Source organism: Penicillium verrucosum (genome assembly GCF_028828655.1).
Source record: "Penicillium verrucosum strain IBT 35672 chromosome Unknown utg000005l_segment0_segment0, whole genome shotgun sequence".
NCBI classification, from domain to species: Eukaryota; Fungi; Ascomycota; class Eurotiomycetes; order Eurotiales; family Aspergillaceae; genus Penicillium; species Penicillium verrucosum.
This window is the reverse complement of record NW_026643214.1, coordinates 1,419,786-1,443,988: the sequence shown is the minus strand read 5'-3', so window position 1 is coordinate 1,443,988 and position 24,203 is coordinate 1,419,786. Positions and strand designations below refer to the sequence as shown.

The 24,203-nt window shown below is 50.1% G+C and overlaps 7 protein-coding genes across 7 annotated transcripts; 4 read left to right on the top strand and 3 right to left on the bottom strand.

The window, feature by feature from the left end:
- Positions 1 to 244: 244 nt before the first annotated feature.
- N7516_011421 (putative amino acid transporter) lies at positions 245 to 2,556 on the top strand (the record flags this gene model as incomplete). The annotated part of the gene is made up of 2 exons (XM_057224139.1): positions 245 to 2,320; positions 2,389 to 2,556. The coding sequence occupies 2 exons, from the start codon at positions 245 to 247 to the stop codon at positions 2,554 to 2,556; spliced, it is 2,244 nt and encodes a 747-aa protein (XP_057069279.1).
- Positions 2,557 to 3,223: 667 nt separating this feature from the next.
- Positions 3,224 to 4,104, bottom strand: N7516_011420 (pyruvate transporter MPC1; the record flags this gene model as incomplete). The annotated part of the gene is made up of 4 exons (XM_057224138.1): positions 3,224 to 3,296; positions 3,386 to 3,544; positions 3,650 to 3,722; positions 3,915 to 4,104. Coding segments are annotated over 4 exons (495 nt in total), but the record flags the coding sequence as incomplete, so codon positions are not given.
- Positions 4,105 to 4,803: 699 nt separating this feature from the next.
- N7516_011419 (small nuclear ribonucleoprotein-associated protein) lies at positions 4,804 to 5,753 on the bottom strand (the record flags this gene model as incomplete). The annotated part of the gene is made up of 6 exons (XM_057224137.1): positions 4,804 to 4,886; positions 4,956 to 5,000; positions 5,059 to 5,467; positions 5,524 to 5,595; positions 5,654 to 5,662; positions 5,736 to 5,753. The coding sequence occupies 6 exons, from the start codon at positions 5,751 to 5,753 to the stop codon at positions 4,804 to 4,806; spliced, it is 636 nt and encodes a 211-aa protein (XP_057069277.1).
- A 96-nt stretch (positions 5,754 to 5,849) lies between these two features.
- Positions 5,850 to 7,160, top strand: N7516_011418 (60S ribosomal uL5 domain-containing protein; the record flags this gene model as incomplete). Its single annotated transcript, XM_057224136.1, has 5 exons — positions 5,850 to 5,885; positions 5,935 to 5,964; positions 6,031 to 6,159; positions 6,345 to 6,742; positions 6,809 to 7,160. 5 exons carry the CDS (start codon positions 5,850 to 5,852, stop codon positions 6,933 to 6,935), a joined length of 720 nt encoding a protein of 239 aa, XP_057069276.1. The 3' UTR covers positions 6,936 to 7,160.
- A 1,642-nt stretch (positions 7,161 to 8,802) lies between these two features.
- On the bottom strand, positions 8,803 to 10,514 carry N7516_011417 (carboxylic acid transport protein; the record flags this gene model as incomplete). The annotated part of the gene is made up of 4 exons (XM_057224135.1): positions 8,803 to 9,474; positions 9,534 to 9,712; positions 9,773 to 9,903; positions 9,958 to 10,514. 4 exons carry the CDS (start codon positions 10,512 to 10,514, stop codon positions 8,803 to 8,805), a joined length of 1,539 nt encoding a protein of 512 aa, XP_057069275.1.
- Positions 10,515 to 12,004: 1,490 nt separating this feature from the next.
- Positions 12,005 to 17,543, top strand: N7516_011416 (uncharacterized protein; the record flags this gene model as incomplete). The annotated part of the gene is made up of 6 exons (XM_057224134.1): positions 12,005 to 12,177; positions 12,251 to 12,271; positions 12,398 to 12,424; positions 12,508 to 12,879; positions 12,943 to 17,163; positions 17,214 to 17,543. The coding sequence occupies exons 1-6, from the start codon at positions 12,139 to 12,141 to the stop codon at positions 17,541 to 17,543; spliced, it is 5,010 nt and encodes a 1,669-aa protein (XP_057069274.1). The 5' UTR covers positions 12,005 to 12,138.
- Positions 17,544 to 20,307: 2,764 nt separating this feature from the next.
- N7516_011415 (pyruvate carboxylase) lies at positions 20,308 to 24,020 on the top strand (the record flags this gene model as incomplete). Its single annotated transcript, XM_057224133.1, has 2 exons — positions 20,308 to 23,778; positions 23,837 to 24,020. The coding sequence occupies 2 exons, from the start codon at positions 20,308 to 20,310 to the stop codon at positions 23,942 to 23,944; spliced, it is 3,579 nt and encodes a 1,192-aa protein (XP_057069273.1). The 3' UTR covers positions 23,945 to 24,020.
- Positions 24,021 to 24,203: the final 183 nt, after the last annotated feature.

The window sequence follows — 24,203 nt, the reverse complement described above, 5'->3', positions numbered from 1 at the left end:
ACATTTTTCAGTTTGCATCCCATCAACCGCACTTGGAGTTGATCGGCCACGGGGTGCTTGGCGCTATGATTAGTGTCTCGAACCCTCCTTCAGTTAAACTTTGGCCTTTTCAACCTGAATATTCCCTCCGAGAAGCTGACCTGCACTGTTATTTCAAGCATCCGGCATTCTTTCCATGCCCATTCCCCGAGCCTAAACACGGCATCTTGTCAGGAGCTAACTTGACCCTGAGGCCACCTTCAAAATGACGGATAATGGAGAGGGCTCGTCCCTAAACCCAGCTCGATCTGTGCCAATAGCCTCGTCCTCAGTGCGCTCGAGGTCCCCCGCACCTGAGTTTGGTGGCAGACAGGCTTCCATGGCCCGCCTCGCATCCCCAGTACCCTCCCCTTCGTTGGGAACATCCTTGTCGTCTCGACAGGGTATTCCGGCCAGCCGACCTGTCACAAATATCAGCACCGAGCAGGAGTTTTCCAGGTCGATTGCCAACCCATCCTCGATTCCCGGTCCTGGACATTCTATCCTTGCATCCCAAATCCAAGAAAGCCTTGGTCGCTCGCCGCCGAGATTTGGAACTCCGTCGCGACACAACGGATCCCCTGCGGTGCATTCCACTCTAGATACCCGACCATTAGCCTCTCAGTATGGCTCTTTTGATACAAAAAATGGAACCGACTCTCCGGGTATGGCGCCATACGAAGACCCTGAAGTTATCAAGCGGCATCTAGTCACGGAACATACAGACAATCAGTCGGAAATTGCGACCAGCCTTGGTGGTGAGGATAACTTCTCGAGTCTACAGCTTCAGGGTGGTGATATCACACGACAAGTTTACCGTTGGGCGGAGGATGCCGAGGCCGAAGCCGCAGGGCGGTTCCTGCGCAGCAAAAGCTTCAGCGTCAGCCGACCAAGGCCAGAGGCCGATACGGAAGACATTGACACAATCCGGGTTCCAGGAGGGTTCCGCAGAGATTATCTACGAAGAGCAGCTGGAAGTCCACACCGCGGAAGTGTTCACGGGTCAAATACAGGGGCGCCCAATGGACATGGCGCACCTCAACTCCCGACTACGAGCTTCTTGGAGTTCTTGACTCTCTATGGACACTTTGCTGGAGAAGAATTGGAGGAAGATGACGAGGTGCTAGGGCCGGACGAGTACTTCTCATCTGATGCCTGGGACGAGGTCGAAGAGGGCAGAGAGTCTGGAGAAGACGCAGCGCTATTGCAGCCTGAAGCGGGTCGGAAGAAGAGAAAGCATAAGCAGCGCTCACCGCCAGGGACAACTACTACAACAGGTGCAGTACTCTTACTGCTCAAATCCTTTGTAGGTACCGGCATTTTGTTCCTGCCACGAGCCTTCCTCAATGGTGGTATGCTCTTCAGTAGCATGGTGCTTCTGGGAGTCTCAATTCTGAGCTATTATGCGTTCATCCTTTTGGTCAATACTCGCATGAAGATCGAGGGGTCCTTCGGTGATATCGGTGGCATCCTATATGGCAAGCACATGCGACGCATCATTCTCGGATCAATTGTCCTGAGTCAGTTAGGCTTTGTGGCAGCGTACATTGTCTTTGTCTCGCAAAATTTGCAGGCATTCGTACTAGCTGTGAGCAAGTGTGTGACATTCATTGACATCAAGTACATGGTTTTGTTGCAGCTGGTCATCTTCCTCCCTCTGTCTTTGATTCGGGACATCAGCAAACTTGGGTTTACCGCCCTTATTGCTGATGCCTTTATTCTTTTGGGTCTACTATATATCTACTACTACGATATCAGCACTCTGGTTGACCAGGGCGGCATTTCAGACGTCATTTCCTTCAATCCAGCCAACTGGTCCATGTTCATTGGTACCGCCATCTTCACATACGAAGGTATCGGTCTCATCATCCCGATTCAAGAATCAATGAAGCAGCCAAACAGGTTCCCTGGTGTCCTGGCCGGTGTCATGGTTGTGATCACCTTTATCTTCCTGTCTGCCGGTGCCCTGAGTTACGCGGCTTATGGATCGGCCACGAAGACCGTCATTCTTCTTAACCTCCCCCAGGATGATAAATTTGTCAACGTTGTCCAGTTCCTCTACTCACTTGCCATCCTGCTAAGCACTCCGTTGCAGCTCTTCCCCGCTATCCGCATTATGGAGAACGAGCTCTTCACTCGCAGTGGCAAGTATAACCCATATATCAAGTGGAAGAAAAACAGCTTCCGTTTCTTCCTGGTTATGGTCTGTGCTTTTATCGCCTGGTGTGGTGCAAATGATCTAGACAAGTTCGTTTCCCTGGTCGGAAGCTTTGCTTGTGTTCCATTGATCTACGTATATCCGGTATGTCCTCATCCTATATTCTCCTAATCATCACAGAACGGTATGACTCACTCATTACATCGCTATAGCCCCTCCTGCACCTGCGTGCTTGTGCTCGCTCCAAACGCCAGGCGATTGCCGACATGGCTCTTGCTGTCTTCGGCGCCGTATGCTGCGTCTATACGACGTACCTGACCCTCATGAGCTGGATGGGCCCTGATGTCCCTCAAAGCCCAGGATACTGTGACTCTCTTTGAAGAAGTTTTATTTTATTTTATTTTTCTTTTCGGTTACTGTAGAGCGTGGCGAGATAGGTCTTGTTGCATTTCTTTATTCTGTCTCAACCCTAGACTGGTATATCTATCATTGGGTTTTCATATGTTGCTTCAACACAAGAACGGAGGGCATACTTGTGATGTTCTTCACAGTCTCGGTCAAATTGTCAGTATAGTCGGCGAATTTTGGGGTCAGAATACCCTTTCTGTATACATATTTTCTTGGTTTGGGGGACTATCTACTCGATAATATTTATAGGGCTTTCTTTGAGAAGTCCACCGGATCAGGAATGAATCAAAAATAACAGGCCGAGGCTATCATCGAACCTCGAAGTCCTCACAATCAAAAAGATAGGTCATACCATGAAGGCAATGTGATTTGAGCGCAATAATTAGAGCATATGTACAATGACTATCAGCAGACCGGAACTAGAGTGCAGCCCGCGCCAATATCTAAGCGTCTTCCTCAAACCCGCAGGTCTCCCTCTATATGCCTCCTCTTTTATCATTGTCCGGGACTCATCTGGCCTCAATGCAGAAACCAGCAAACCATGTATATGGAGGTGCAATACTGCGAAGCGAGACAGATGCTTATTAGCCCCAATGAACCGGAAAAAAAGCACAAACAATTTCTTCCCGGAGACGATTCTTAAGCACCGGCCTCGGCGGCTGCGCCGCCCTTACCAGCCTGCTCGGCGAGCTGCTTTTCCCGACCTCCCCACCTGCAAAGTAGAACCGAATTAGTAAACACAGTCATATGATGCTTGTAGACAGACAAGACCAAAACAGGCCTTGACGGGACGAAACGTACTTCCAGTAGTTGAGATAACGGAATCCCTGGGTAGTCTGGGCGCCGAAGTTGGTCAAGTGGCATGCGAAGAGGAGGTAGTTCTTGGGGGTGATAGCAAGGGAGTAGCGCATGAAGGTGGCAGCGTAGACAACGAGGGCACCGGTCATGGGGCCGGAGATGCTGTGAAGATGGAGTTTCAGTACGGTTGCTCTGAGATTATTGCAGCCAAGGGTAATGCAGAAGGCAAAAGCCGAAGCTCTCATCATTTATCGGATAACAACGTACATCTCAGCGTCCTTCTGTGTGTCCATCACAGCGGCAATGGGGATACCGAAATTGGAGACAGGGCCCCAGAAGTCTAGGAAGCGCCATTGATTGTCAGCAATCCGTGCAATTCATTTGTTCTTTATTGATTTGTTGGAGTGCAGGTTTGCGAGGGAAAAGCGAGTTTCTCTCATCCTTGACGTCGCTGCCAGTGCTTATTCTCCTTCGGTTTCATTTGCCGTTGGCCGATCTCGGGGCGGGAAGGGAAGCTGGGGTCGATACGTACGGGTTGAGCAGACATAGTCCAGCACCGAGTTGGAGCGGATCTTGGCGTTGATTGCCTTAATAACAGCAGCCATTGTGAAGTTGCTGGGAGTTATCACACGGGATTGGATTCGGGGGAGGAAAGGTCGATATCTGGATGATGCGGAAGTGCTCGACATACCCGGGGTCGGCCGTGTCACGTGGACTAGATTACTACAATATTATCTTCGTTAAAACTGATATCTTATGGATCAAGTATCATGTTATTGTATCAAGATGAGTGCAAATAGCTAGTGACTATTGGTGATTATGTACAATATCGTCATTTTTAGTTGTATTCTTCATATATTGTGGTTTTCGGGCGCAATATAAGAAGAGCTACACAAATATATATTGGATTGATACTTCACGCCGATGACCTCGAATTCACCTTCATGTTACGATTTAATGTTCAAATAACGACAAAAGAAGAAACCAACGAGGTGGTATATGATACGAACGCAAATCTGTTACATATAGGCCTATCGATGTAGGCAGTGGAAGGAGACAGCATACAATATAGAAGACAACATAATTTAACAGGAAGTGGATATTAAGAATCGGGATATTAGACAGGGTTGAATGAGAAGGCCGCGTTTAAAAGCTAGCATATTTTTTTTTTTGACTTAATGCGTAATTCAAAAGGATTTTGGTCTTTTTTGTCCTGTTCCTCGACACGACCTCCATCCATGCGCCGCAACGCCTTGCCCAGTAGAAGTTGGGGTAATCCAGCCTGTCCGCGTATCGTTATCTCTCGCTGGAGGCGTTGACAATTGTTCTTATTCTGCGCTGAGCCGCCCTTGTTACTTTCGGGGTGAAATCAGATCGCCGATGATTTGAAGCATAGAATAATCCTCTGTGCACATTTCCAATTACCTGCCACTAAATCCAGGAGGAGGGTATCCGCGTCCCTGACCGGGAGGCTGGAAGCCAGGAGGAGGTTGGAAACCGGCAGCTATGAGAATAAAATATTAGCATGGAAGATGGAAGATGGAATGGGAGAATGATTTGGGCGCAAACTTACGAGGGCCACCCTGAGGAGCAAATCCAGGAGGAGGCACAAACCCAGCTAGAAAGAAGCCAGTCAGTTTGAGTCTTAGTCAGTGTAGGCAAATAGGAGTACTTACGAGGTCCACCGGGGGGGCCTCCACGTCCAGCGAAGCCGGGAGCAGGGGCACCTGGGAAACCTCCAGGGGGGAATCCAAAGCCGCCTGGGGGTGGGGGTCCACCAACGCCGGCTGCAGGGCCTCCGAGTCCGATAGGCAGGCCGCGGCCAGCGGGCTTGCTGATACCAGGGCCCGCGGCAAGAGTGGCAGCTGCGCCGGGTCCAGTAGTTCCAAGTCGGGCAGAGGGGTCGGCAGGAGGAGGACCTTCAACAGAGCAAGACACAACTTGAGTACCGCGCACGATAGTCAGGCCAAGGCTTCGCTTCTCTTCCGCTTCGACCAGCGGGGCGTTTGTGGGACCGGCAGCGGGCTTGGACTTCCGCTTGATGCGACGGAATTCTTCTGTGTCTGCAAGAACTAGGTTCATGTGCTAGAGAGCAGAAATGTCAGCTTGAGCGCCTCGCTTTCTGAAGCAGCGAGAAATACCTTATCGAATGCAAGCATGGAACCGGTCATTTGACGTCCATCGTTCAGTGTTACGCGCATCCGGTAGTTAATCTGGACGAGAAGTTAGATATTCCAATCGAGAACTAGAAGTAATTTTAGCCAGACTCACAAGGTTTTGCTAAACGAGAGAAGTTAGCGACAGCCATTGACCGCACGGGTTTCGGGGGTGGAAATGGGGACGAGAAACTCACCATCTTGTGGGAAGCCATGTTGGCTAGAGAGCGCGCACGGATGCGACTTGACAGACCAAAAAATAGATATCAGTAGATAGAGAAAGTCTTTCTACTGTGGCGGATGAAGCAAAGATGCAAGATCCTATCGAAGATGTGAAGCTCAAGCTTGTCGGGTGCTGCCAGTTCTTGATACTGAATTACCTAAGACATGAGTCAGCTCAGTCCCAACCCGTGGACTTGGAACCTTGTAAGCCCTTTGGTGCCTCAGGCACAAAGCGGGTCGAAAGTCTTCCTGACTAAGCGCTAAAATTAGGCTCATTACCAAAGCAAAGATCAGGGCTTCCAAATCACGTGTAGGAACCCACAGTCCACACTTTCTCTTTTTCCGCGATCACTCTTGTCTCCTCAGTCGACAACCACTTCACGCCCAACCGCCGTCATGGTATGTTCAGCTCTTGCGATCCAAATCATACATTCCAGATTGACTGCTTGCTTTACTCCATTCCATTTAATCTGGGCCCAAACCTGGAGATTCCCATCTTGCGCGCACCCAATCTTCAATTTCCCTGAAATATCTATTCGTTGACGAGATGCACCATTTCATGATTTGCGACTAACATTATGCAGTCCGCCCAAGTTACTAAGGCCGAGAACCCCTGCCGATCCCTTCGCCTGTCGAAGTTGGTCCTGAACATCTCCGTCGGAGAGTCCGGTGATAGACTCACTCGTGCCGCCAAGGTTCTCGAGCAGCTGTCCGGTCAGACCCCCGTCTACAGCAAGGCCCGTTACACCGTCCGTACCTTCGGTATCCGCCGTAACGAAAAGATCTCCGTCCACGTCACCATCCGTGGCGCCAAGGCCGAGGAGATCCTCGAGCGTGGCCTCAAGGTCAAGGAGTACGAGCTCCGCAAGCGCAACTTCTCTGAGACCGGTAACTTCGGATTCGGTATCAGCGAGCACATCGATCTCGGTATCAAGTACGATCCCGGTATTGGTATCTACGGCATGGACTTCTTCGTCTGCATGTAAGTTTTCTACTTTTACACTGCATTTTACCATGACGACTTCTGGATATTAACAAACTATTTTAGGGACCGCCCCGGTGCCCGCGTTGCCAAGCGCCGCCGCTGCCAGTCCAAGATCGGTGTCAACCACCGCATCACCACCTCCGAGACCATGAAGTGGTACAAGACCAAGTACGATGGAATTATCCGTTAAGTCTCTCTAAATCAGAGATAATGGCTGGGTAGGGCCTGTGAAGTACGAGGTACTCGACAAGAACCAAAAAATTATCCCGAGTACTCGAGGAAACAAAATTTGTGGACGGGCACCCCACTGCCAGTCAGCGGGCCCCTTGATCTCTGCATCCAACATGGTCTTGATTTTGTACTCCGGCAACCAGGATAGGCGTGGGAGAGACATGAATTCATTATTACCTTTTTACTGCTGCTTTTCCCTTTTCACAATGAGGCTTCACGAGAGGTGATGTTTTCCGCATAACCATTGTTGAATTGGATGGCGGACACTGGGTTTCGACCTAGTGTCTAGCCAAGACTCGCTTGAGAATGCCTTCCGGGCTTCGTCAAAGAGTCGGTCTCTTTCCCGGCGAGAATCTTCTCGTGGTGGATTGGGTACCTTGTTCTGGCCTATCTTGTCTGTCCTTATCCTATCCTCGTAGGTGCCATTTGCCTGGCATAGAAGTAAACCGGCCGTAGCTTGTAGAGTGACAATATGGTCCTCCGATATGACGACAATGCCAACATGAGAACTGCCCACGCTTATACAACAAACTGTATGGCGACTTAAACAGCGGCTTGTCCTACAGTTTGGATAACCCATCCTCCACCCGAAATCGATGTGGACTCCGAGACACGCAGCTAGAAGACTTGAGTCTTTCTACCCCAGAGTTTACTATACTTGGTTCTGCTCTATCCATAATGGGGGGTTGTCGGTGGGTACTTAGACGATTGAAATGACATGACTTTTGAGATACCTGAATTACTTTAATATTAACAGTCGATAGTCATATAGATATAGAAGCCTGTCTGGAAATTCTAGTAAAGTAATCCGCTTCAATTCATCCACCATAGTAATAACGGAAATTTGCCCTTACTACAAACCGTTAAACTCTCTGCCTTACAAATTCGTTATATCGGAGCTGAGCCGAGAAATTTCAACTACCTAGTCAATTATTATTCCCTATGTAGGTAAAATGCCTCGTTGGTCGATTGCCACCTCTTAGAAGGTCTCCGCTTTCTGAGTAGCGGCGACTCCAACCCTTCATTTTGGGATAGGCATCATTAAAATATGAAGCTTCTGTAGAATCATGAGAGGCTTTACAGGCGAGGAAGCTATAGGCATAGAAAGAAACAGAGCAGTGGTGACATTTTGAACTAAACTTGTATTTAACCTACATAGATATATATATGATATATATGTACTATAGTCCTGTACTTTAAAACACTTCGGTCACAAGTACGTAGTTTGTTGTGTCTCAATTAGTTCGTTATATGCAAGTTTTACGGCAAGACGAATAGGACACGCTTGATTCAATAAAGATTGATGTAAGTCAAGTAATTTACATCAAGAAAAACTCTTCTTTACTATATTAGAGATCAAAATTGAAAGCTCTTCTAAAAGATGGTAATGCAAAATCTTCCTGAACCATTACATATATATGTACTCTAAACACTATCTGTAAATTAACACTTCTCGAATATATACAACCAAAGAACTAAGTATCATAAGTTAGGTTTAATTACTACCTAAATCATGCTGTGGTTGAGATATGTATGAAGGGTTTATAGTACCTTGTGTATGGGCATCTCATACAAAAGCCATGGTACCCTCCACGTACGTAATTTACACATGGGATTGTGTTATATATGGTGCGGTCTAACACTTATAGTATCATTTCATTCTCTCGTTGTTCTTCTGTTATCCTTGGACATAAATCATAACAAACCCAGACAAGTGGGAGAATATAGTAGGTACAAGCCTCTCTATATTGCACTCCGTGGAATGAAAAAAGCGCCGGAAATTACGCCGATCCCAAAATCAACTATCAACTACCAGAAGTAGCAATTCAGATTTTCTGATTCGCCATCTCAATGTTCTTGTCACTTGGCTTATGATCATCCTCACCAGCTTCCAAATCCATGGCTTTGGCATTGGCAGCGTCGTCAACTCCAGCCACAACACTTTCGAACCGGCGACCACGCTTCTCAGGACCAATAGCAGTAGTGACCATGATACCGAGAGCAATGATCGCAGTAGCAACTCCCATCACAGGCCCATAGGCCTCAACACGATGGCCGCTTGCACTAGTGATAAATGTGGATTCAGAGACTGCGTTTATAATCTGCGACGATGGCGAGGAAATCATGTTTCCAATCTGGTATGTCAGACCCGTGAACGAAGAGCGGAACGCGGGGGGTGATAGTTCGGCCAGATGAACGGGAATCACACCCCATGCTCCTTGAATGAAGAATTGCATGAAGAATCCTGTCGCGCTCAGAGACCCCTCGCCTTCTGGGAGAATCCATGCCGGGATGAGGACCCCAGATACAAAAGCGGCCATGATGATTGCTCGGCGACGACCGAAGAATTGGGACAGGTAGCCGATGATGGTTCCGCCCACACAGGCTCCTGTCTTCATCAGAATTGAAGCCCGTGAGGCGCCGTCGTTATCAAGCTCCTTTGCAGTGAGCATGAATGTGGTGTACGAGTCTTGGGATGTGTGGGAATAGAAATTGAACTATCGCCGGACAAATTAGATAACTGCTGATAGGGGCTGGAATATCAGTCATAACATACCCAGGTCATGAGAATGATACAGTAGACACACATGCGCCACTCCTTGCCAATCATGCTTATTGTTTCACGCCAAAATTCGCCTGCGTTCATTGTTCGCTTGCCGGCTTTCTTGGCTTCGATAAAGGACTGTGACTCGGGGAAGCAGATGCGGACGAGACCAACTGCAATTGAGATACCGGCTGCATAGGAAAAGTTGTTAGTGGTGGACAAACAGTATTCAGTGGGAATAGTAAACTCACCTGCAATCCAGAACACAGTCTTCCAAGTTTCCGTTCCACCGCCAACACCAAGGTTGGCACATGCTGCAAACACATATCCCATGGAATACCCTTGTTGGAGGATTCCAGACATAAGGCCTCTCGCGTTGACACTGGTTTGTAGGATGATTAACAAAAGTCATTGAGCCTTGGAAGATAAAACTCACGGGCAATGTTCCAAAGCCATCGAGATAGCATTTCCATAAACGCCACCCATGAAAAGACCAAAGAGACTTCGTACAGCCAAGAACTGCTGGAAGGTCTTACTATAAATGGTGGCAATTTGCAAGATTCCCAGAATGATCATGTTGAGCACCATGGGCCATTTACGACCATATTTGTCACCAGCGAGTCCAAAGAATGCAGCTCCTACACTCCTCAGGAGCAGAGTCAGAGTAATGGCAGTCGTAATATCTGTCTTGGATCTATTGTAGTAGTCTGCCAGCTTTACTGTCTGGATGGAGAGGGCATGGAAGTCAAATGCATCGGCAGTCCAGGCAATAAGTCCCACTATAAAGAATAGCCAGTCTCGAGCTGAAAGCTGCGCCATGAGACTGAAAGGGTTCTTAATAGGCTCTGGAGTTTGCCATTCTGCGTATGACTCCCCGTGCTCATTAGTCACCTCGACACGCTGCTTCCAGATGAAGAGATCTCCAATGGACTGACGTGCCGTGGCGAACATACCATCCGGAATGGGATCTGCCCTCTCATTTGAAGAAGCCATTATGGCAATCTATCAAAAAAGCAAAAAAAAAAGAGAAAAAACAGGGGCAAGAAAGTAGAAGAAGCAGGCACAGCAAGCTAACCAACAGAATAATCAGATCACTCTGAACAAAGCCGCCCAGAAAATTTGATAGTAGATTTTGTGGGATTTTTCCAGGTGATCTGTGGCATATTCCTTTCGATTTCTACGTCTACGCCCACCATTTTATAGGTACAAAACCACGATCTATCCCCGCATCTCCATCCCGCATTTTTATCTCCATCCCGCATTTTTCTCGTGGTAGGAACAATGAATGTCGCTGCACCCCAGGATGGCCCGAGTTTCGGACAAGTAGAATACCACTCCGCTAGGGAGCCAAGCAGATGCCAAGGGCTTGGAACCGACCTCCCTCCAATGCGAGGACAGGATATAAGCAACATCCCGCATCACACACTTTAAGGCTGGCTTGGCGTGGGGATGACCTTGGCCAGAGATCCTTCGGGACTTGGCTCAGCCGACATGGAGAACCATCCACAAGCCGCGTGGCGCTGTGTGCGTGATAATTGATCGGTTACGCCGAGAAATGCGAGTAAATATGGGCCGATGTGCACTCCAGTGACACCGATTCGGGGTTTGATATGAATTTGGGGTCAAAGACCATCGGAATAACTTCCTCCTGGGCTCTACTGGACTGTTGGCAGTCGGATATATTGCCTTAGCTTGGGGAGATGTCTTAGATTGGGGGTCACTGCAGCTGGGATCTGTGGTTTAAGTATCTTCATAATGGGAAAGTGCCGAAGGGACTCAGGCGCTGCTCACCTGATGACGTCTGAATATTTCAACCGAAATTGTAATGGTTGGATGACAGGCTCCGCTAGAGTGGATCAGGATCTGGTTAAGGGGCCAAATCCAAATCCCAATCCTAGAACCTCCTGAGTTCGGAAGTATTGATTTTAGCCGCGAGAGGCTGCTTGTCACGGTTGGAATATAAAATGGGCTGAACATGCACATTCCTTGCTTCCAGGGTCCACGCGATGAGGTTCAGTTTATATTCTCTTGCAGGCATCAATAGCCTGCATTTAGAGAAATGGGTGTCCTCAAAGAGTAGAGTGAGTGTGATATATTTCAGAGCAGTAGAATTTGACTCCAAACGTTAGACGAAACAAAGAGAACGTGGCTAGGTGGATGAGTGGTAACGTGTTAGTTACCTAGTTACTTAGGAGTAAACATTGTGAGGGCGGTCAGGTAACTATATCTCCAACATGCGTATGAACTTGAGTTGACAGTACTTCTCTCAGGTTAATCTGACAAACAAGATATCAGTAGTTTGCTATCTATATTTTACTTTGCTCTCTCTTTATCTTTCTTAACTACAAACACTGCATCTGAAAGGGACGACCTCCTGTATCACGTGATCAAATCATAAGCGACACCTCAGCAACGACAGCAGCGGCCTCCTGAGGTCACTTCCGCATCTACCAGATCTCTACCCCCCTCCTCTCTTCATACTTCTTCTTCTTCTTTTCTTTTTTCTTCCTCGTGACATTCGCATTTCATCACCCTTTTTCAACATACTTCAATCCTTTAGCCTTCTTTGCGTGGCGTTTCATTCGGCGAACTAGGTCGTACTGCGGCCTACGTAAATATGGCACCTCTCCCTATCAAGTTCACAGAGCTGGTCAATGTACGTGGTTACCCCTCATCTCTATCTCATAACCATTGGAGCTTTGAAACTGACCTGTGCCTGAATTCTACAGTTGACCTCTGTCGGCATTGCGGTATGTACACCCAACCATGTTTCGGCGATGCTTCGTGATGAGCTCGAGCTTCAAGACAAATGCACCAGCCACGCATCACAATATTTCTGGATATCATCGGACTTTTACTAACGTTTATGTTTACAGCCGGCATCAATTGGCTTCACTTCATGTGTAAGTTGTCTACTGTTGCCTTGCGACTGACCCCCAAAACATGGATGACAAGGCCCGGCTAACTTGACAATCTTCTGTTTTAGACACTAGAATCCGATCGCTACGTTTGTGTCCGTCAAAAGCTGGACGATGATAGCAAACCTGAAGTCATCATTATTGATCTCAAGAACAACAATGAAGTTCTACGACGCCCGATCAACGCCGACAGTGCGATCATGCATTGGAACAAGAACATCATCGCCTTGAAGGCTCAGGGCCGTACCATTCAGATCTTCGACCTTGGCGCACGGCAAAAGCTGAAGTCGGCGAATATGAATGAAGATATTGTCTACTGGAAGTGGTTCAGCGAAAGCTCCCTCGGCCTGGTCACCGACTCATCGGTCTACCACTGGGACGTCTACGATGCTACACAGCAGAACCCTGTTAAGATGTTCGAACGACTTCCCAACCTTGCAGTATGTGGTTTGCGATGTGAATACAATGGAAGCCCAGTATGCTAATCTGGGGGTGCTCTTTAGGGATGCCAAATTATCAACTACCGCGTCAACGCCGAGGAGAAGTGGATGGTCGTGGTTGGTATCAGCCAGCAGCAGGGTCGTGTCGTCGGATCGATGCAGCTTTACTCAAAGGAGCGTGGGATCTCTCAATTTATCGAAGGTCATGCCGCCTCTTTCGCCAACATTACCGTCGAGGGCTCTCCTCTACCCCACAGCCTCTTCACTTTCGCCGTTCGTACTCAAACGGGCGCCAAGTTGCAGATCGCCGAAATCGATCACCAAGAACCCAACCCTCGCTTCCAGAAGAAGGCCGTCGAGGTATACTTCCCACAAGAGGCGGTCAATGATTTCCCCGTTGCAATGCAGGTGTCTAGCAAGTACGACGTGGTCTACCTCGTTACGAAATACGGCTTCATCCACCTTTATGACCTCGAGACTGGTACTTGTATTTTCATGAACCGCATCTCCAGCGAGACGATCTTCACTACGACCCCGGATTCCGAGGGAGCCGGTCTGGTCGGTGTGAACCGCAAGGGCCAGGTCCTGGCAGTCAGCGTTGATGAAACCAATATTATCCAGTACCTCATGGAGAACCCCGCCATGTCCGGTCTTGCTATCAAACTTGCCTCGAAGGCCGGCCTTCCAGGGGCGGATCACCTGTACCAGCAGCAGTTTGACTCTCTCATGGCCTCGCAGGATTATGCCGAAGCCGCCAAGATTGCCGCCAACTCCCCCCGGGGTTTCCTTCGCACTCTGGAAACTATTAACCGTTTTAAGAGCGCTCCTCAAACCGGCCAGATGTCGGTGATCTTGCAGTACTTCGGTATGCTGCTGGACAAGGGTTCGCTCAACAAGTACGAAAGTGTTGAGCTTGTCCGTCCCGTCCTGCAGCAGAATCGCAAGCACTTGCTCGAGAAGTGGATGCAGGAGAAGAAGCTAGAGGGCTCGGAGGAGCTTGGCGACATCATCCGGCCATACGACATGTCTCTTGCACTGACAGTTTATCTCCAAGCTAATGTTCCTCACAAGGTTGTTGCTGGATTTGCGGAGACTGGTCAGTTCGACAAGATCCTTGCATACTCCAAGCAAGCTGGATACCAGCCGGACTACACCCAGCTGCTTCAGCACATTGTTCGCGTCAACCCCGAGAAGGGCGCCGAGTTTGCTACCCAGCTCGCTAATGAAGAAAGCGGCGCATTGGTTGACCTTGACCGCGTTGTCGACGTGTTCCTGTCACAGAACATGATCCAGCAGGCCACTTCGTTCCTCCTGGATGCTCTTAAGGACAACAAGCCTGAGCATGGCCATCTGCAGACTCGTCTTTTGGAGATGAACCTTGTGAACGCTCCCCAGGTCGCAGACGCCATCCTCGGCAACGAAATCTTCACACACTTCGACCGTCCTCGTATCGCCCAGCTTTGCGAGAACGCTGGTCTCATCCAGCGTGCACTGGAGAACTCAGATGACCCAGCTGTAATCAAGCGCAACATTGTTCGCACCGACAAGCTGACCCCCGAGTGGCTGATGAGCTACTTCGGTCGTTTGTCCGTGGAGCAGACTCTCGACTGCATGGACACCATGCTGGAGTCAAACATTCGCCAGAACCTGCAGGCTGTTGTCCAGATTGCCACCAAGTTCTCCGACCTTCTTGGTGCTAACCGCCTGATCGACCTTTTCGAGAAATACCGTACTGCCGAGGGTCTTTACTACTACCTAGGAAGCATTGTCAACCTCAGCGAGGACCCTGAGGTGCACTTCAAGTACATTGAGGCTGCTACCGCCATGAACCAGGTCACTGAGGTTGAGCGTATTTGCCGTGAGAGCAACTACTACAACCCCGAGAAGGTGAAGAACTTCCTGAAGGAAGCCCGCCTGACAGAGCAACTCCCCCTGATCATTGTTTGTGACCGTTTCAACTTTATCCATGATCTGGTCCTGTACCTTTACCAAAACCAGCAGTTCAAGTCGATCGAGGTTTATGTCCAGCGCGTCAACCCTGGTCGTGCCCCTTCTGTTGTTGGCGGCTTGCTCGATGTTGACTGTGATGAGGCCATCATCAAGAATTTGCTCTCGACCGTTGACCCATCCGTCATCCCCATCGACGAGCTCGTTACTGAGGTCGAGAGCCGAAACCGCCTTAAGTTGCTGCTACCTTTCCTCGAGGCCACTCTTGCCACTGGCAACCAGCAGCAGGCTGTCTACAACGCTCTTGCGAAGATCTACATTGACAGCAACAACGACCCCGAGAAGTTCCTGAAGGAGAACGACCAGTACGACACCCTCATTGTTGGAAAGTACTGCGAGAAGCGTGATCCCAACCTTGCGTACATTGCCTACAGCAAGGGTCAGAACGATCTGGAGCTTATTAGCATCACCAACGAGAACTCCATGTTCCGTGCCCAAGCTCGTTACCTCGTTGAGCGTGCCGATCCCGAGATCTGGACCTTTGTCCTCAGCGAGAACAATGAGGGCCGGCGTTCCCTTGTGGACCAGGTCATCGCCACCGCGGTGCCCGAATCTACTGAACCCGAGAAGGTGTCCGTCGCCGTCAAGTCGTTCCTCGAGGCCGATCTGCCCGGCGAGCTGATTGAGCTGCTCGAGAAGATCATTCTGGAGCCCTCTCCTTTCAGTGATAACACCAGCCTGCAGAACCTCTTGATGTTGACTGCTGCCAAAGCCGACAAGAGTCGCCTGATGGACTACATTCACCAGCTGAACGAGTTCTCCGCTGATGAGATTGCCGAGATGTGTATCAGCGTAGGTCTGTACGAGGAGGCCTTTGAAATCTACAAGAAGGTTAACAACTACCTGGCCGCCGTCAACGTGCTTGTGGAGAACATTGTCAGCATCGACCGAGCCCAAGAGTTTGCTGAGCGTGTCGAGCTGTCCGAGGTTTGGAGCAAGGTTGCCAAGGCCCAACTCGATGGTCTTCGTGTGACTGACTCAATTGAGTCATACATCCGTGCCGATGACCCCTCCAACTACCACGAGGTAATTGAGACTGCAACTCACGCAGGCAAGGATGAGGATCTTGTCAAGTTCCTTCGCATGGCCCGCAAGACGCTGCGTGAGCCGGCTATTGATACTGGTCTTGCTTTCTGCTTTGCCCGCCTAGACCAGCTTGCTGAGCTCGAGGACTTCCTCCGCACTACCAATGTTGCGGACATTGAAGCTTCCGGTGACAAGGCTTACGCTGAAGGCTTCCACCACGCTGCTAAGATTTTCTTCACCAGCATCTCTAACTGGGCCAAGTTGGCGACTACCTTGGTTCACCTGGAGGACTACCAGGCCGCAGTGGAGTGTGCTCGCAAGGCCAACAGCGTTAAGGTCTGGAAGCAAGTCAACGAGGCCTGTGTTGAGAAGAAGGAATTCCGTCTTGCTCAGATTTGCGGTCTGAACCTGATTGTTCACGCCGAAGAGCTGCAGAGCCTCGTTCGCCAGTACGAGCGCAATGGTTACTTCGATGAACTGATCGCTGTCTTGGAGGCAGGTCTTGGTCTCGAGCGGGCTCATATGGGTATGTTCACCGAGCTTGGCATTGCTTTGTCCAAGTACCACCCAGACCGTGTCATGGAGCACCTGAAGCTCTTCTGGTCCCGCATCAACATTCCCAAGATGATCCGGGCCTCCGAGGAAGCCAACCTCTGGCCGGAGCTGGTGTTCCTGTACTGCCACTACGATGAGTGGGACAACGCTGCGCTCGCCATGATGGAGCGCGCAGCTGATGCCTGGGAACACCACTCATTCAAGGACATTGTCGTCAAGGTTGCCAACTTGGAAATCTACTACCGGGCGCTCAACTTCTACCTTCAGGAGCAGCCCCTCCTGCTCACTGACCTGCTTCAGGTTCTGACTGCTCGCATCGACGTGAACCGTGTCGTTCGCATCTTCCAGAGCTCTGACAACATTCCCCTGATCAAGCCTTTCCTGCTCAATGTCCAGTCTCAGAACAAGCGGGCTGTCAACGACGCCATTAACGAGCTTTTGATTGAGGAGGAGGACCACAAGCTGCTTAAGGACTCTGTCGACCAGAATGACAACTTTGATGCTGTGGCTCTCGCCCAGCGCCTTGAGAAGCACGACCTCATTTTCTTCCGCCAAATTGCGGCCAACATTTACCGCAACAACAAGCGCTGGGAGAAGTCGATTGCGCTCTCCAAGCAAGACAAGCTCTACAAGGATGCTATTGAGACCTCCGCTATATCCGCCAAGCCCGAGATTGTGGAGGATCTTCTCCGCTACGTAAGTTTGCTATCTCTGTCATTGCTCGAAACTTTACTAATTGCAACTAGTTTGTCGATATTGGTAGCCGCGAGTGCTACGTTGGCATGCTTTATGCCTGCTACGACCTCATCCGCCCCGACGTCATCATGGAGATCTCATGGCGTAAGGGTCTTCACGACTTCACCATGCCCTTCATGATCAACTTCCTCTGCGAGCAGACCCGATCGATCGAGATGCTGAAGAAGGACAACGAGGAGCGCAAGAACCGCGAGAAGTCGACCCGCACAGAGGAGGACAACACTCCCATCTTGCAAGGCTCGCGGCTCATGCTTACCCAAGGCCCTCAGTCCAACGGTGCCGGTTTCACACCCCAGGCAACTGGGTATCGTGGATTCTAGGACCGTGCACCATTATTGGTTTTGATTCACCGTTTCTCTTGCATTTGTAACATACAGCGGAAGTGATGCTTTGAGGTTGCGAAAGGAACGATTTTCATATGGGGGATGGTTACGCCAAGAGCGTGCCATAGGAGGAACTTCATGACATCCCGTTAATCTTGTTTTCTGATTTTTTTTTTCTTCTTCGCCCCGCATGTATTTGATAAGTTTGCGTTTTTATTTTTTTTTCATGCTTTTAAAACAGTCTGGGCCATGGCCCTGATATTCAGTAATAGCATTGCGATTTCCTAATTCTTCTTATTCTCACCGCAGTAACCTCAGCCTCAGTAATTCCCTGTTTTAACCCCCCTCAATCCCGAGACTGCCAAGGGTATGCCCAGGCGGATCCATTCGAGAGCATAAGGGTCTTCGGTGAAGAATGTAGCATCGCCAAGACGCCAAGGGAAATCATCTGCAACTACTTCGTACTATGTATTATTTGTCTCCATGAGATTGAAGGTGAGTGCTGCAGATCATTCACTGCCTTATCAGCTTTTAGCTTTGCCCATGAGGTGCGATGAGAGGTTAGCATTGGACCGTGTTTCAGGTTATAGCTATGAGATGTTAGTGTCCCGTCCCCACTCTTCCTATACCTCGGTACGAACAAGCATTAATTTACGTTTCTTTTTTTAGCCATTGTGCTACATACGGAACTCCTGAGGCATGCTAGACATAGTATGGGGTTTCCCAGTTCCGACGAGCTCGACGAGCTTAGACTCCGAATTCCCTCTTGGCCCGGACAAATGGAAACACGCAGTTCCCGTGGGGCAGGGGAGACTTGGCCGCGCGGGGAAGAATCATGCAGCAAGGGTTAGTGGCGGAAAGAAGGAAGTGGATTTCTCCGTCGGAGGATGCAGAAGCATGACCAAAAGGAGCTCAGGAGTTCATGCTGACGAGTTCATGTCAAATGGGTCGGGGGAACTTGTAAGATTGGGGGCTAGAATGTAGATAAGCGCTTTCGAGCGGTGGTTTTCCGTCGGGGATGCGTACGTAGTCCATGTAGAAAAGTGTGACCAGCAGAGCTCAGGGGGTTGTGCTGGTGGTAGTAGATAAGCGGGTTGAGCGGTGATTTGCACATCTTTCAGATCTCAAAGCGGGAGGCTTATCAGCCAAGAGCTAAGGCTAAGGTTAAGAGAAGAGTAAGGGCGTTGCAGGTTTCTCTCTGGGCACTGCAAGAATAAGCAGGCAATGGGTACGGAGGAGATCAGGTTGCATTTCTCTCGGCTTATGGTGCTCACAATGGAATAGCTCGGGGTGTATAAGAGCATCTTGGCAATGTTGGGAATCCCAATGGCGTTGGAATGTCGCGTTTTTGCGTGCGTAGGATCTACCAGATTAGTACTCCGTAGTCGTACCTGTGATACAAGTGGGAGATCCCCGGAGTGCCAAGTGGGATGGTTTTATATGTTATATGTTGTAAGATTGAATTTTGGGAGTGAGGAGAGGCGGTTAATATTTTGGGGGTGGGGGGGAGGAGATCTAGGTCATACATAACTAACGTACTCCGTACACAAATTAGATAGTGTCATGTGCCCCCCTTTTATTTGATCCATTTTAGTGGACGCATGACCGGTCAAAGATTTTATTTTAACCTTGAGAGAGACATAGGTAGGTAGGTAGGCGGATAAATATGAGTCAGATCAGCCCGGAATCAGTACTCCGTACTCCGTATGTCGATATCGGCTCGGTCACATCTTCCCCGAATAGGAGACGGATAGAGAAGAGGACCTTGTATGTTGTCTGTTATAATCGAATTGGTCCGATCCACTTCTCGTTCTGCCACATGTGTTTGTCGAGAGTTCTCCGAGTCTCCCCCGGACTTTTCCCTACTTTCTCAGTTTCCCGTGAATATCCGTGTAGTTATAAAATCAAATGGTTTTATGTTCTTAGACGTCTGATGTTAATCCCGAGGGCCCGAGGTAGATTAACGGAAACACTTACCTAAACCACCCGAAGTTATCGTAGGACTTATCGTGCGAGAATATGGGGAGTTCTCCGGGGTAGGGAATAATAGGATAGTATACGGAGTAGTTAGGGTTAACTAGTATAACTATGGGTATATATGGTATAGTTATGGTATATGGCAGTACAAAGTACAAAAAGGACCCATAGAATATCTTAAATTGGATAATTCAATAACTCAATAATATCAATAATAATCTCCCTTAAAAAAAAATCATTTATTCAATTATTATTCTATTCGATTTGATCATTTTCTTATTTTCTTATTTTTCTCAATTTCTAGGCATTGGCCCCCCGGTGTACCGGTGAACCTGTATGTACTTGTTACCTCATTCCTGGAGTCAATCCTCTCGCCCCGGAAAGTATCTGTGACATGTAGATCCGTGCTTGTGATTCCCCTCTTTATCTATCTCTCCCCCTCCCCCAACCTTCCTACTTCCTTTTTTTTTTTTTTGTCTTTATATTTCATTCTTCAACTATCAATTCTATTCAATCTATATTATACAATACCTCCTTTTACTTATACTGAAGAAACAGGGTGATTGTGCAGTGACCTGCCGAAACCGGCCTGAAATTGGATCCAGAATTCCAGATAGCTCCCCCACGAGCTTTCTTATAGTGAGTCACCGCCCTCCTGCTTTCCACACCGGAGAAGAACCTTGGATGCTTCATCTGGAGAGAAACTTCTTCTAATCTAATCCTCTCTAGTAAACTCAACCCTCCCTTGTAACCTATTTCCCATCCCATCACATACACATTCACAATGGCTGCCCCGCACCGCCAACCGGAGGAGGCCATTGATGAGTCCGACTTCATCGAGGACCACAATGAGCACCACCAGGACTCAGTCCACCGCCGTCTGCGGGCCAACTCGACGATTATGCACTTCCAAAAGATTCTAGTTGCCAACCGTGGTGAAATTCCCATCCGTATCTTCCGTACCGCACACGAACTGTCCCTCCAGACGGTCGCAGTCTTCTCACACGAAGATCGTCTCTCAATGCATCGCCAAAAGGCTGATGAGGCCTACATGATCGGTCACCGGGGCCAATATACCCCCGTGGGTGCTTATCTGGCCGGTGAGGAGATCATCAAGATCGCCTTGGAGCACGGTGTCCACCTGATCCACCCTGGTTACGGTTTCCTGTCAGAGAACGCCGACTTCGCCCGGAATGTCGAGAAGGCTGGCATTGTGTTCGTCGGTCCTACTGCTGAAACTATCGATGCCCTTGGTGATAAGGTTTCTGCCCGCCGCGCCGCTATCAAGTGCAATGTCCCCGTTGTTCCTGGAACCCCAGGCCCCGTTGAGCGCTTTGAAGAGGTCAAGTCTTTCACTGATGAATTTGGTTTCCCCATCATTATTAAGGCTGCCTTTGGTGGTGGTGGTCGTGGTATGCGTGTTGTTCGTGATCAATCCGAGCTGCGTGACTCCTTCGAGCGTGCTACCTCCGAGGCCCGCACCGCCTTCGGTAACGGTACCGTCTTCGTCGAGCGTTTCCTTGACCAGCCTAAGCACATTGAGGTCCAGCTTCTCGGTGATAACCAGGGAAATGTTGTCCACCTCTTCGAGCGTGATTGCTCCGTCCAGCGTCGTCACCAGAAGGTCGTTGAGATTGCTCCTGCCAAGGACCTTCCCGTTGATGTTCGTGATAGGATCTTGTCTGACGCGGTGAAACTGGCCAAGTCAGTCCGGTACCGCAACGCTGGTACCGCTGAGTTCCTTGTCTGTGGCAATGAGCACTACTTCATTGAGATCAACCCCAGAATTCAAGTCGAACACACTATTACCGAGGAAATCACCGGTATCGATATTGTGGCCGCTCAGATCCAGATTGCCGCTGGTGCAACTCTTGAACAGCTTGGCCTTACCCAGGACCGCATCTCCACTCGCGGTTTCGCCATCCAGTGCCGTATTACTACCGAGGATCCCGCCAAGGGCTTCTCCCCCGACACTGGTAAGATCGAGGTCTACCGCTCTGCTGGTGGTAATGGAATCCGTCTGGACGGTGGTAACGGCTTTGCTGGCGCCATTATTACTCCTCACTACGACTCTATGCTGGTTAAGTGCACTTGCCGTGGCTCAACCTACGAGATTGTCCGCCGCAAGATGCTGCGTGCTCTGGTTGAGTTCCGTATCCGCGGTGTCAAGACCAACATTCCTTTCCTTGCTTCGCTCCTGAGCCACCCCGTGTTCATCGATGGTACTTGCTGGACTACTTTCATTGATGACACCCCCGAGCTCTTTGCTCTCGTCGGCAGCCAGAACCGCGCCCAGAAGCTGCTCGCTTACCTGGGTGACGTTGCTGTCAACGGCAGTAGCATCAAGGGCCAGATCGGCGAGCCCAAGTTCAAGGGCGAGATCATCAGACCTATTCTCAGCGATGCTGCTGGCAAGCCCATTGACATCTCTGCGCCTTGCACCAAGGGCTGGAAGCAGATTTTGGACCGCGAAGGCCCCGCGGGCTTCGCTAAGGCTGTGCGCGCTAACAAGGGCTGCTTGATCATGGACACCACCTGGCGTGATGCCCACCAGTCGTTGCTTGCCACCCGTGTGCGAACAATTGATATGCTGAACATCGCTACTGAGACCAGCCACGCATTGAGCAACGCTTACTCGCTCGAGTGCTGGGGTGGAGCCACCTTCGATGTGGCCATGCGATTCCTCTACGAGGATCCTTGGGACAGACTTCGCAAGATGCGCAAGGCCGTCCCCAACATTCCCTTCCAGATGCTGCTGCGCGGTGCCAACGGTGTTGCGTACTCTTCCCTTCCCGATAACGCCATCTACCACTTCTGTAAGCAGGCTAAGAAGTACGGTGTCGATATCTTCCGTGTCTTCGATGCCCTGAACGATCTTGATCAGCTTGAGGTCGGTATTAAGGCCGTCCACGAGGCCGGTGGTGTCGTTGAGGCCACCATGTGCTACAGTGGTGACATGCTGAACCCCAAGAAGAAGTACAGCTTGGAGTACTACCTGGGTCTGGTGGACAAGATCGTCAAGATGGGTCCCCACGTTCTTGGAATCAAGGATATGGCTGGTGTGCTCAAGCCCCAGGCTGCCCGTCTGCTCATCGGTTCCATCCGCGAGCGCTACCCCGATCTCCCCATCCACGTTCACACTCACGACTCCGCCGGAACCGGTGTCGCCTCCATGATTGCCTGTGCCGAGGCCGGTGCTGATGCCGTGGATGCCGCTACCGACAGTCTGTCTGGTATGACTTCGCAGCCCAGCATTGGTGCTCTCCTTGCTTCGCTGCAGGGTACCGAGCACGACCCCAAGCTGGACCTGGGCCATGTCCGCGCTCTTGACAGCTACTGGGCTCAGCTTCGCTTGCTCTACTCTCCCTTCGAGGCTGGTCTGACCGGCCCCGACCCCGAGGTCTACGAGCACGAGATCCCCGGTGGCCAACTGACCAACTTGATCTTCCAGGCCAGTCAGTTGGGTCTTGGACAGCAGTGGGCTGAGACCAAGAAGGCATATGAGGTGGCCAACGAGTTGCTGGGCGACATCGTCAAGGTCACCCCCTCCTCCAAGGTCTGTGGTGATTTCGCCTCCTGGATCGTCAGCAACAAGCTGTCCGCCCAGGACGTGATCGACCGTGCCGATCAGCTCGACTTCCCTGGATCAGTCTTGGAGTTCTTCGAAGGTCTGATGGGCCAGCCCTACGGCGGCTTCCCCGAGCCTTTGCGCACCAAGGCCCTGCGCGGCCGTCGCAAGCTCGACAAGCGCCCCGGTCTGTACCTGGAGCCCATGGATCTCATCAAGATCAAGAACGAGATCCGTGAGAAGTTCGGCACCGCCACCGAATGCGACGTTGCCAGTTACGCCATGTACCCCAAGGTGTTCGAGGACTACCGCAAGTTCATTGCCAAGTTCGGCGATCTTTCCGTTCTGCCCACCCGCTACTTCCTTGCCCGTCCCGAGATCGGCGAGGAATTCCACGTCGAGCTGGAGAAGGGTAAGGTCCTGATCCTGAAGTTGCTCGCCATCGGTCCTCTCTCCGAGCAGACCGGTCAGCGTGAGGTCTTCTACGAGGTCAACGGTGAAGTCCGCCAGGTCAGTGTCGATGACAACAAGGCCTCGATCGAGAACCTGGCCCGCGCCAAGGCCGATCCCACGGATAGCAGCCAGGTCGGCGCTCCCATGAGCGGTGTCGTGGTTGAGATCCGCATCCACGATGGCCACGAGGTCAAGAAGGGTGACCCTATTGCGGTGCTGAGCGCCATGAAGATGGTATGTTATTTATTTCCTTTCTATTACAGACATGAATGTGTTGCTAACTCTCACTTAGGAAATGGTGATCTCCGCCCCGCACAGCGGAAAGGTGTCCGACCTCCAAGTCAAGGAGGGCGACTCCGTCGATGGTCAGGACCTGATCTGCAGGATCAGCAAGGCATAAAAGCATAGTGACTCTGTACTACTGAACCATGCACGATTTGTGATGCGTGATGTGATTTGAATGATTTCTCAGCGATTTTAGTTTTTAGTTTCTTATTTTTTTCGAGTTCCCCTCTGGATTTAGGCAATTTGTTGTTCTAGCTTATTCGGAATTAAACAGTATTTCTTCTGTTCAACCCTTTTCACAGCTATTCTTACTTCCTAAGCCAGCGCAAGTTAGTAAACTCCAAATCTAGCTCCGATATACCTAGGGTTATGGT